This window comes from Engystomops pustulosus, chromosome 8, assembly GCF_040894005.1.
Source record: "Engystomops pustulosus chromosome 8, aEngPut4.maternal, whole genome shotgun sequence".
Lineage (NCBI taxonomy): Eukaryota > Metazoa > Chordata > Amphibia > Anura > Leptodactylidae > Engystomops > Engystomops pustulosus.
In genome coordinates this window covers 89,859,364-89,872,304 of record NC_092418.1, presented here as the reverse complement: position 1 = coordinate 89,872,304, position 12,941 = coordinate 89,859,364, and the positions used below count along the sequence as shown (strand labels likewise).

Genomic DNA, 12,941 nt, shown 5'->3' with positions numbered 1-12,941 from the left:
CATGCTGGCGTGGTGTACTCACACCTAACTAAACCTATACTTGGAGGACAGGATCTAGATAGGACTTTCAGATTACTTTGAAGTGGTCCTTTGCAAGCTCTTAGAAAGTCCTTCAGTTAATAAGTAGTTTCTGAACCCCTCCCCCTCCCCCCCCCAAAAAAAAAGAAGAAGAAAAAAAACCTGGCCAATATTGTAGTTCAAATTCTATATCATATATGGGCATGTAAGCAAAATGAAAGCAGTCACATCAAAACCTATTGGGAATGCAAATTTGAATATTTTACAATTAATTGTGTGTTTTGCCTTAGAAATTTTGGGAGCAATTTAAATAGCTCTGTACGCCCTTTTTTTCTTGCACTGAAGATCCCACAAAAACCCCAGGAGAGTGTTGCTCCTATAGCATTTTAGATTGTGTTGAAATAATTGACCTGATTGGATAACATGACTGACATACTGGTTTGGGGAATAAAAAAAATAAAAATCTCCCAATTTGCTCTTCGACTGCAGACTGATCACTACCTAAGTTATTCAAACTTTCTAATTTAAAAAAATACATATATATATATATATATATTTATATTATATACACAAGTTAAAAAAGACATAAAACTTCACATTACAAAAACTTTATAAACACAATAAGCTGTGTTTCTGATAAGATCAAACCTCCAGTAAAAAAAAAAAACAAAAAAAAAACAAAAACCTAGCACAACATATAGCGGAGCGGGGATTCACCGTCAGCTGTGATGGATATCTAGTGTTAACTTGTCTGACCAAGTGCAAGGAAGGGCAATACTTGGAGGCTTTTTCCCATCAAGCCATTCTCCTTGCTCATAAATAGATCTGAAATACTTCCTCAATCATGTTTTACGAGCAGAGATGCGCAGGGGGTGCTCAATGGTTAGCTCCAGGGAGAAATAGCAACAGCAGGTGGCCGAAACTGTGCCGAAAATGGTAACGAACATCACTCAACTGCAAGGGCTTTGATCTTTCAACTACAATTACACAAACGTCCAAATGAAAAAATAAAATAAAAAAATTATATATATATATATATATATATTTATATAATTTTTTTTTTTTTTTTTAAAGTGATTGTAAATACACGGAAACAGTGTCCCAGTATCCAAACACATAGATAGTAATGGATAGCTTTTCTCCAAATTGAATGACTTGGTCATTGATTATGGAGCAGATAATGTGATAATGATTATAATACAATGAGACGAGTGGAGGCAGGTAATGGCACGCTGGCGTCTCCACTATAGACTGAATGTCTGGGAAGAACCGGGAATTACACAAATAGGGAGAGACTTCTCCTATAATAACCCAACAACAGGTTTGAAGTCACACACAGCAGATTTGAATGAGAACTTCCTGCGATTGTTTCATTCATACTAAACAAACAATTCCATAAAGATTAAGGTGGTAGATTTTCATAGTAATTTCTGCAAGCTTTTTATGTAGAATCTGAATGTGCTACCATCTCCATGTGTGAACACTCCCTTAAGAAGTGCTTACCGGAGAACAGAGGAGGAAGGGGGCGTTGCAGGACAGCTTAGGAACACCAAGAAGACGAAATTCACAGGATTACAATGCAGGCTGCAGCAGGTGTGCCAGGGTGATTTGGAGAATAAGGCTGGCGGCACATGTGGCGTTTGGAACCCGTTTTGGGGCCATTTTTAAACAGTCTTAAACAAAGCATGCGTTTTGACAGTTTTTCTCCGTTTTCGAATTATCCTCATTAAGATAATTGGGAAAAACTGTCAAAAACGCATTCGTTTTTTAACGGACTGCTTAAAAACAGCCACCTTTTGCTGAAAGTCTGCAGGACAGGGTATGTCACAGGAAGTCCTGAATCCTGCTGCATGGGGAGTCACATTCCACCGCCCTGGCTCCCAGCAGCGAACGGGAAACTTTATTAGGGCAAGTATAATATGGGTTACCCTGTTAGGATTAAATAAGTATCAGACCCCGTTTTAAAAGTTTTCAAAAATTGCCAAGAGTTAACTAAAAACTTGAAGGTGGGGTGCTGGACATAAAGATAAAGCTGTACTTACTTCCTCTGGCGCTACCCCACGCCACCTCGGCGCCAACATCTTCAGGCCACTCAGCACGCCCACCCGTCTCCTGTACCACAGCTGTATCAGGCGCTGGTATAAAGGACATGAGCGTGTACCAGGCGCTGAGAATTGAAGGCGCCGAAGTGCGCAGGAGAACACCAGGAGCGCCAGGGGAGGCAAGTACAGCTTTATTTTTTCGGCAAGCCAACCTCGAAACATTAGTTTAATCTCGGACAACTTTTCGGCAACTCATGGCAGAAGCCTAAAACAAACACATTGAAACAAACAAAATGAAAGCTGAGCTCTGATTGCCACGGACAACTAGAACAGTTCTGCTCTAAGAGACTTATGATAAATCTCCCTTAGGGTGAAGACACACATGGCGTTTTTGGGCCGTTTTTACTAAGTGCGTTTTCAGATCGTTAAAAAACGCATCCGGTTTTTAAAAACGCATGCTTTTTTTAAAACGCATGCGTTTGTCAGTTTTTCATTGCGCAATTTCGGAAAAACTGACAAAAACGCATGCGTTTTCAAAAAATGCATGCGTTTTTAAAAAACGGATGCGTTTTTTAACGCATGCGTTTTTAACGATCTGAAAACGCACTTAGTAAAAACGGCCCAAAAACGGCATGTGTGTCTTCACCCTAAGGGAGATTTATCATAAGTCTCTTAGAGCAGAACTGTTCTAGTTGTCCGTGGCAATCAGAGCTCAGCTTTCATTTTCCCACAGCTGTTCACAAAATTAAAGCTGAGCTCTGATTGGTTTCCATGGGCAACTAGAAGTTTTACCTCAGAAACTTGATGATAAATCTGCCCCATTATCTGCGGACGGACTAACTTCAGTGTCACACCTAGGCTTCTAGTAGTGACAAGGGGGATATCCACCATATGACAATTCACTATTGAATAACGGTCCAGTATTACCCGGATATATTTAAGCTGTACAACTTGTGTAGCATTCCCTAATAATTTATTAGAGGGGGCCATGTGATATTCATTATTATTTTGGCTTTCCATTTCCAAATGTTTATTTTTCAGTTTAGAGCGCTCGTGCTCTTTGATATTGTACGGTAATATTTTTTCCCCCTCACAATTGAAACCACGTGCAGAGAACGCCAGTTAACGAATTACAGCGAGATGGAAATACAGAGCGAAGGATCAACACAAAACTGAGGGTTGGCTTCAACTCTAATAGAGGCATATACATGAATTACTAAGGGTGATGGGGCGTTTTATGAAATATAATAATAAATATTTTATGTACAGGATTCTGTTATATCCAACACATCATCTCTATATAATAATTCGGGCAACTGCAGAGAGTTTTATGAAGTAACTTCTCATCACTTCATAGAAGCAAAATATATAATATACCAAAAATTGTAAAAAATTATCCTGCAAAAAATAAATAAATAAAAAGAAATTAAATATTTTTCTTGAAACTCTTCACAGAATAGTTCTGATCAGATAATAGTAAAGTGTTTCCGGACATCATTCAATAAAATGGAAATATTTGGAAATAATTTTGCGGGCGTTCTAAGTAGCAGCAGGACTGTAAAGGCATTTATATTCCAGGATTGTAGCTAGACTTGCTGAACTGGTGGCGTGCCTTTACATTACTCTCTGTCTTCAGCTTCGGTCTTTACTCTAGGAGTGACTCTTGTAGCCAACTAGAAGCCTGACACAGCTTTTACTAAGAATAGGGGGGAAATGGTTGTGAATGCAGAGATCTAAGGACACAGCAGTGAGAGGACATGTTGCATTACCCTTGGAGAAGCTACACCCAAGAATCTGGTTGGTTTGTATACATTCAGATAAACAGAGTAAAAATCCTTTCAGGTCTGCAAGCATAGACAATGATCGCTCAAAATATTCCCTCCCCTTGAGATGCATTATTCCTATTTGTTTCTTGTGTATGGTTTTCCCATGATTGTACAATTCTGTAAAATATTATGGCCTAATAATAATCATCAATGTAACAATGTTTAATAAAGCTTAGACACTTCAATTCTGCTAGCGGCACTCATTGCGTGTTTATTAAGGCGCGTCGGAGCCATTTGTCAATACATTTATGACATCAGGTTCCTTGAAAAGAAATATCGGGTCTACAATAAGCGGGAGACCAGAACATTGATATGTAGTGTTGTTAGCGGGTAATTATTACATGTCTAGTAACTCTATGCCAGGGGATTTATCAAGATGCGCTATAATCACGAAAGGGTAAATATTTTAGGCTAAGTGTAAATACAGACCACAAACAAGAGAAAGTTTGAAGCCCACTTTAGCCGCTCATCCCTATCCTTTCCATAGGAATGGGGCATAAATAGGATTTGCTCTATAGTTTGCAGTGCAGCTGCCCGGTTTGGACACAGGAAGACAACGCACTGCGCACAATAGAGCTCTATGACGCAAAAATGCGGCCGTCATGTGTCTGAAGCCTTAGGCAGATTTGATATATATACATTTTAAATTATAATGAGGTCAAAACCTGATAAGCCCCTCCCCTGGCACAGCATGATCCTATCTTACATAGGTTACAGCCTTCACCAGAATCCAATGGGGAAAGGAGGATCCACGCTAGACCCAGATGCTAGGGCCAATTTTTTTTAAAATTTCCAATCCTAAGCAACTTCCTTAGAATAGAACAAACAATTATAGGACATTCTAGAATTTCCCCAAAACCAGATAAATTATGCTGGGGGCCCACCCTCAATCAACTTCTAGAAAATAAACTCTAGAATCCTCCAAATTGGACTTTCTTCTGCTGTATCTCTGGGGTCCAGTACAGGCGGTCCCCTACTTAAGGAACCCGACTTACAGACGACCCCTATGCCCACTGTGATGTTTGGTGAAGCTCTCTGAATGCTTCACTATAGTCTCAGACTGCAATAATCAGCTGGTCTCTGTAATGAAGTTTTATGTATGATCCTTGGACTCATTACAGCAAAACATTATGAAAATCCAAAATATACAGTTCCAACTTACATACAAATTCAGCTTAAGTACAAACCCAAGGAACCCATCTTGTACGTACCCGGGGACTGCCTGTACTACGCTAGAGCCTGGATCCACCGGAGGATACTATGGTACTCTGGTGGGCCAGTACAACACATACATACATATGATGACCCGACAAGAATTACAAGCTATCCCTATAGTGACCCATCTCCTTGAATCCAGATATTTGGCATTTTACAATGTCAGTAAATGTTTTATGTGAACATGTAAAATCCACATTCTAAATAACCTGTATTTATACACACTCGCATAACTAGCAATGGACATTTTCCCTTTTCATCTTGAACGCTGCAATGCCAATAAGATCTAACAGGGCTGAATGGATTCAATAGAAATCATTAGGCCCGCTGGCCTGTCTACACAGATAATTACACTTTTGGCTACAAACATACCGTTTTATTTGCTGTGGGGAATTTGACATTTGTAGCCAAACGACTACATAAAAGCAAAGCTGGATTAACTCTCTAAGTGCGAATACTTCCTATATTCTAGATACTGCGCCCAACCTGCGTCTGTCAGGAGCGGTAAACAAAGACATCGCTGGTACCTTTTCACAATGGAACTGAGGATTAATAGAACTAAATAGAATATACACAAATGTATTCCACATTTTTATTAAAAAGCGAAGACTCTAATATATTTTTTATAGCAATTTAACCAGGCGAGCTGCCTCTAAACTTTGACTCCATTATTTAAGATTGTGTTCAATGGGGAACATGTGAAGACAAACTAAAGGGTGAAAACACGGCAGCTTTTTTCCAAAAACAGCGCCACACCTGACTATGGTTAGTGCTGGTATTGCAGCACAGCTATATAGAGATGAAAGGAGCTTAGTTGCAATACTATGCACTAGCCATGGTCAGGTGTGGTGCTGTTTTTTGGAAGAAAGTAGTCAAGGTTTCTAAACAACTAAGGCTGGTGGCGTGGATTCTATGAACAAGAAGAGAATGCTGGGAGATTTCAGCTGCAAGGAATGGTGAATGCAGCTCTTCAAATCACAAGAAAAACTGCAATTTTTTATTTTTTTTTTTAAAGTGGAACGTGGCTACTCCAAATGCAAAATTTTAACGGGCCAATGCACACATCTATTACAGTCGTTCACTCCGTTAAAATGTGGATCACCTCCTAATCTAAGGCTACATTCACACTGCCGACGCCCGCCGTACCGTAACATGGCAGGCAACGTGCGGGGAGAGGAGGAGGAGGCTGCTCACCCCCGCCCCTCTCCATAGGGATGTATGGCGCACGGCGCCATAATACGGGAAAAGATAGGACATGTCCTAGCTTTTTCCCGGGTACGGAGCAGTACGCCCATTGCCGTCTATGGGGGACGTATATCGGCCATATATACGTCCCCCTTGCGGCAGTGTGAATGCAGCCTTAAGCCTATTTCACAGATCACTCAGGCTACAGTTTGTGAAGACCCGTTAAAAACAGATGCCCCAAGGACTCAACTCGGCTATGAAAACCGGGAGAAACCATCTGTTTTTTACGGCCAAAAATCCTCTTGTTCATGGGCATTTAGCCTAAGGGTTTGTTCACATGTGTCCGTTTTGGAACCAAATGGTATCACATTTATTAACATGCCATGGGTGGAAATCCAGAGGATTCTGCTGCGGAATTCCTGCATGTATTGGATTTTAGACCCAGATTTCTTTTCCATATAAATATATGCTCGTTAATAATCTGAATTGTGAACATAAAGAAGGGTCACGAGTTACGCAATGTTTTTACAAAACTGGTCATAACTTCCTGTAGGTAAATTTTCTGTATAATGTACGGCAAGTTATTTCATCTTTGGGAGACAGTCACTTGGGCCAGGCTCTTTAAAAAAAAAAAAAATTCTGGAACCAGTTGCGGTCCAGATATCAAAACAAAAACAAATGAAGTGATATTGATGACCTGATCAATAACATTATGGATGAAAAGTATAAAGAGGTTTAAGAGGTAGGACATGACTGCTTAGAAACAAGAACAATGCCTGAGCTCCCCATGTGAATGGAGCAGTGATACATATCAGAATTTTGTGACTATGGTTATTTGCGAAAGGATGTGTTTCAATCACCTGATTGTCACGGGCCCACTGGCTGAAGCCTGGACCATAAACTTACAGCACCTACTACTGGGGAAATGTGGTATTACAAGGCGTCCACATCAATCAAAGAGCAAACACGTAAATCATGACCTCATTGAGTCCTCCGAGGGAGGAACCTCTCTTTGCAATGTTTATTGGACTAACAATGGGGCACATGGATGACCCTAGACTGATCTTACATTCTCTTTTTTTGCAGTATCATCCGTAGAAATCCCATTTGCTGCTATTCATTAAAAAGTGATGATATATGGCCCCAATTATTTAGTATAGCATAGATGTCTATGGTTTCCCACTGCATTTATTGTGGTCCATGATGAATGTAAAATCAAGTGTTTCCCAGGGAGGTCCATAGAATCCCCTTAATAGCAGATTGTCGTCTGAAGGGTTTCCTAAAAGTGGCTTTTATTTTTGCAGTAGTCTGATCCTACTGAGCATGTCTCTATAAGTGGTGAACGGAGGCATGTAAGAGGGCAGCGGCGAGGCCCTTCCATCACTGTCACCATTCAATATCCCCCCAGCAAGCACAGACCCAGACAAAGCAGTGGAAACTACTTGTATTCGTTCAATCTGGTGCTGGGAGAGACAGACTAATGGGCAGGTATTTCCTCTGTTACCTGCTAGACTTATGCTTGTGAAGCCATGTCTGTGTGTTTTACACAATTGTCTGACAGAATAATACAGGACGGTGACAACTCACCACTTGTTTTTCTTGCGGATGTAGTCTTTTTCCGAGAGGTTGACTAGATAGATCATCGGTTTGGAGGTCAGGAATAAGTATTTATTTAGCACTTCAATCTAGAGGGATGATAGGAATGGAACAAGGTAAGTGAGTGTGTGCACATATATATATATATATATAGAAAAAGGAAAATCCAGAGCAGCACAGCAACCTGGTTGGGTGCAACGTCCTTGACCCTCTGGCTAGAGCGTCCTCCAATATAGTCTTTCCAAAAACAGGCAGCACTCCAAAGTAGTAGTAAAATAGTGGGGGGTGTCTTTATTCCATGTGCAACGTTTCAGCTCTTGCAGAGCCTTTATCAAGCATGCTTGATAAAGGCTCTGCAAGAGCTGAAACGTTGCACATGGAATAAAGACACCCCCCACTATTTTACTACTACTTTGGAGTGCTGCCTGTTTTTGGAAAGACATATATATATGCGCACATCGGAAAAATTGTACATCATGTATGTCATATACTGTATATATCTCTAATGCAACACAAGTGCAGACGGGGGAGGCATAGACCAGATCAATGAGAGAAGGAGATAAGCTGTGACATCATCTATTGTCAGTAGTGATGTAATGATGGGTCAGTGTTATCTATATAGAGGTCATTGTACAGGGAGGGAGAGGAAATAAGCTGTGACATCATCTATTGTCAGTAGTGATGTAATGATGGGTCAGTGTTATCTATATAGAGGTCATTGTACAGGGAGGGGGAGGGGATAAGCTGTGACATCATCTATTGTCAGTAGTGATGTAATGATGGGTCAGTGTTATCTATATAGAGGTCATTGTACAGGAAGGGAAGGAGATAAGCGGTGACATCATCTATTGTCAGTAGTGATGTAATGATGGGTCAGTGTTATCTATATAGAGGTCATTGTACAGGGATGAGGAGGAGATAAGCTGTGACATCATCTATTGTCAGTAGTGATGTAATGATGGGTCAGTGTTATCTATATAGAGGTCATTGTACAGGGAGGGGGAGGAGATAAGCTGTGACATCATGTATTGTCAGTAGTGATGTAATGATGGGTCAGTGTTATCTATAAAGAGGACATTGTACAGGGATGAGGAGGAGATAAGCTGTGACATCATCTATTGTCAGTAGTGATGTAATGACGGATCAGAAAAATTTCTGTAAAATATTTTAACTGAAATATAAATACACATTGCACATTGAAAAAACAAGCTGTTCAGCTATATGGGTGGACATAATGAATGGATTCTGCCTGTTATAATGCATTACTTTACATTAATAACTAGAGACCCTATGACTGATCCACTACAATATTTATGTAACCCTCGTATAGGGTATAGCTGACACCATCTCAGAGACACAAGTATGTGATGAATCTATATTCTAATTGTACATGCTGTTCCTCATGGTAATGTGTAGGAATGAATATGTATGATGTGGTGACATGTCATAATAAGGGAAAAACACTGCACTATATCAACAATGTTAAGCAGAATCCTCCCGCTATTAGTCTTTTTAAGTCCCAAGAGGCATTTTATATTAAAGCCCTGCTAGGATTTGGGTTATCAAATATCAGGGAAACTGATATCACAAAATGGTTCTACTGCTTAACCCCACAGAAAATTCATGTTAAAAGGAAACAGGAATTAAGAAACTGATCCGTAGCACACAGCGGCTGTGCTCAGCATTATAATGCTCACAAAAATTCACTTGAACAGGACAGAACAGCACACAGGTCACATCACTGGGCTATGAAGTTGGAATTATTCTCTATTCTACAGGATATATGATAACAAGGTGATCGGTGGAGGGTCCCAGCAGTCAGACCATCGTGAGAACGGGACCCTGTGCAATCCAGAAAATATTGGTCCCAACGGATGGAGCATGTGTCCTGCTGCTCCATTCCACTGTAAGGTAGTTTTGAAAATAGCAGAGCACAGAGCTCCGCTATCTGTCATTCAATGAATATGTAAGTGACGGAGATACTTGAGCGCTGTGCTTTGCAATTTCTAACACTCCATTAGAATTGAATGGAGCAGCAGGAGAATGCAATAATTTTTCTTTGGATCACCGAGTCTCATTCTAGTTATCTCTTGGAGTCCCAGCAGTTGGACCCTAACCAATCAGTTTATTATCCTGCGAGTAGGGAATAACAAACAATTGGTCCAAGCCCTTTAATCACAAATCCTAAGCATAGGTCATCAAGACAACCCCTTTAAAGGAAATCTACCATTTGTTTTTGTGCATTGAGAATGCTGTAGATACACTGATAAAGAAACATATCTTGCTTAACTCTCTGTACTGAGTGGTTTTGCTATTAAAACAATTACGAAATTATGATAATGAGGCACTAGCGCTCAAGTGGCTTCCCCGACACTTCCCCTCATACCCAATTATGCACTCCAGCCTTGTCCTGTCCAGCACAGGTCTAGAATATGTCATCACTGTGTTATCCCTGACAGGCAGAAGTAATCAATCCCTAGGTGCTGTGTATGAGTGATCCATCTCAGGTGGATTAGTCCTGTCTGGACAGTTCAGGAAGCTCCGTGTAATGTGTTTATGTACTGCAGCCAGCCAGCTTTCCCAAGGTCCTGAATTTTATAGTATTTTGAGCAAAACCACTCAGATCGGGGATTAAACAAGATATGTTTCTGCATCAGTGTAGTTATAGCATACCATATTTTCCGGACTATAAGGCGCACTTAAAAGCCTTGGATTTCCTTGGAAATCCAAAGTGCGCCTTATAGTCCGGTGCACCCTATATGAGGGCAGCGGACCCTACTTACATAGGTCCCCGCTACCGGAGACAGCAGATCTCCAGCGGGAACTGCTGACCACGCGGCACGAACAACTTCTGCCGCGTGGTCTGCAGTTCCCGCTGGAGATCTGCTGTCTCCGGTAGCGGGGACCTATGTAAGTATGCTATTCTCCACCTCCCCCGCGTCTCTTCTCGGCGTCGCGTCGGGTCTCCGCTCCGCCCCCGGACCTCCGCCACGCCCCCGACCCTGCGCCTTATAGTCCGATGCGCCTTATATATGGAATTATTACATATATAAGGCGCATCGGACTGTTGCGCCTTATATATTCCGGTGCGCCTAATGGCCCGGAAAATACGGTACTTAAAGTATGTTTGGTTCATAATACATAAAAACAAATGGTAGATTTCCTTTAAGCTTACACTCAGTCATTACAGTTTGCAAAACTGTTTCAGTAAAATGCAAAAATTCTCCAGGTGGAAAACTTTATGCCATTTACCTGTTTGCTTTTACCATTCATTTATTAGTTTTGTGCTGACAACAGTAGCTAAAATGGATACAATACACGGCACAAGCAACGTACCTCCTTGTCATTCCAGTCATGGTAATAGCGGACATGATTCTTTTCATCTATTACCCAGGATTTGACTTTGCACATTATATCCTAAGGAAAATTAACAGAGAAACAGAAAAGACAAAATCATTAAAATGAATGACAAGCACGCAACTCAGCAGGCGCCATCGTTTGTCTCAAAAATATTGTTTGGTAAAATATTTACCCTACATGTAGAAATGTAGCAGAAGTCTCAGAAACAGAAATTAACTATGTCTTTTATGGAACGAAAACTTTCCGGATTCATGGCAACGGTCCAGACGACAATTACAAATCAGATTTAATTGAAAGGACCACAAATCCCAAAAGCATAAAGTTGTGACATAAAGCAGCACTAATGACAGAATTCACAGAATACTGTATAATATTTCTGAACTATTAAAGATGGAAATACATAAGACACAATAGTCTGCGGACATCATAGTTTGTGAGCCAGATGGGCTGTTCGCATGTACCCGTCATTGACCAGGAGCTGTCCGAGGAGTCGGAATGGCAAATACAGGCAGTCCCCGGGTTACAAACAAGATAGGGTATGTAGGTTTGTTCTTCAGTTGAATTTGTATGTAAGTTGTAACTGTATATGTTATCATTGTAATCCCAGCCAGAACTTTTTTGGTCTCTGTGACAATTGGATTTTAAAAATGTTGGGTTGTCATAAGAATCAATATTAACAATAAAGCTTCATTACAGACACCTGTGATAACTGTTACAGCTGATTATTGTAGCCTAGGACTAAAGTACAATAAATTACCAATATCCAGAGGTCCGTTTGTAACTAGGGGTCGTATGTAAGTCGAGTGTTCTTAAGTAGGGGACCGCCTGTACTCAGTTTTACTCAGTGGGGAATTTTCAAGACAAAAATTGTGCTGAAAAACGAGTATATACGGTTAATAAGGTTGAAAATAATGATAGATTGGTTACATACAAGATAGATGTTCTTTAACCCCTACGGGACGCAGCCTCTTTTGGCCTTAAGGACGCGGCCCCATTCTTCAAATCTGACCTGTGTCACTATAAGTGGTTATAGTTTTGGAACGCTATGAGATATCCAGGGGATTTTGAGATTGTTTTCTCGTGACACATTGTACTTCAAATTAGTTTAAAAATTTGGATGAAATCTTTTGTGTTTAGTTATGAAAAAAAACAAAATTTGGCAAAAATTTGGAAAAATTCTTTATTTTCAACGTTCTAAATTCTCTAATTTTGATGCAGATAGTCATAGCTCCCAAATAAATTCATAACTTACATTTCCCAAGTGTCTGCTTTATGCTGGCATGGTTTTTTAAGATTCCACATATTTTACTAGAATGTTCTGAGGCTCAGAATTTAGGTATCATTTTTCACATTTTTTGTAAAATCACCAAAACCTGTATTTAGATGGACCTGCTCAACTTCTAATTGTCACTGAGAGGCCTAAATAATAGTGAGACTCGTAAATTACCCCATGGTGGAAACTACACACCTCAACGTATGAAAAACCACTTTTAAGAAGTTTGTTAACGCTTTACGTGTTTTATAGGGGTTAAAACAAAATGGAGGTGCAATCTCCAAATTGTAATATTTTTTCACAATACACCCATTTTGGGTGGAAAATTAAACATTTACAATGGATTAAATGAATAAAGGCTCCACAAAGTTTGTTACCCAATCTCTCCCGAGTACACGGATACCCCATATGTGGTGGTAACCTGCT

General features: G+C 40.2%; 1 protein-coding gene across 2 annotated transcripts in view; it reads right to left on the bottom strand.

Annotated features, from left to right (window-relative positions):
- OLA1 (Obg like ATPase 1) overlaps window positions 1-12,941 on the bottom strand; it is a 112,412-nt gene that overhangs the window by 39,790 nt on the left and 59,681 nt on the right. For both annotated transcript variants that reach the window (XM_072121688.1, XM_072121689.1), the window contains 2 exons: window positions 11,219-11,299; window positions 7,874-7,971 (listed from right to left, as the gene is read on the bottom strand). In XM_072121688.1, coding sequence (XP_071977789.1) covers window positions 7,874-7,971; window positions 11,219-11,299 — 179 coding nt within the window. The remainder of the gene's footprint in view (window positions 1-7,873; window positions 7,972-11,218; window positions 11,300-12,941) is intronic.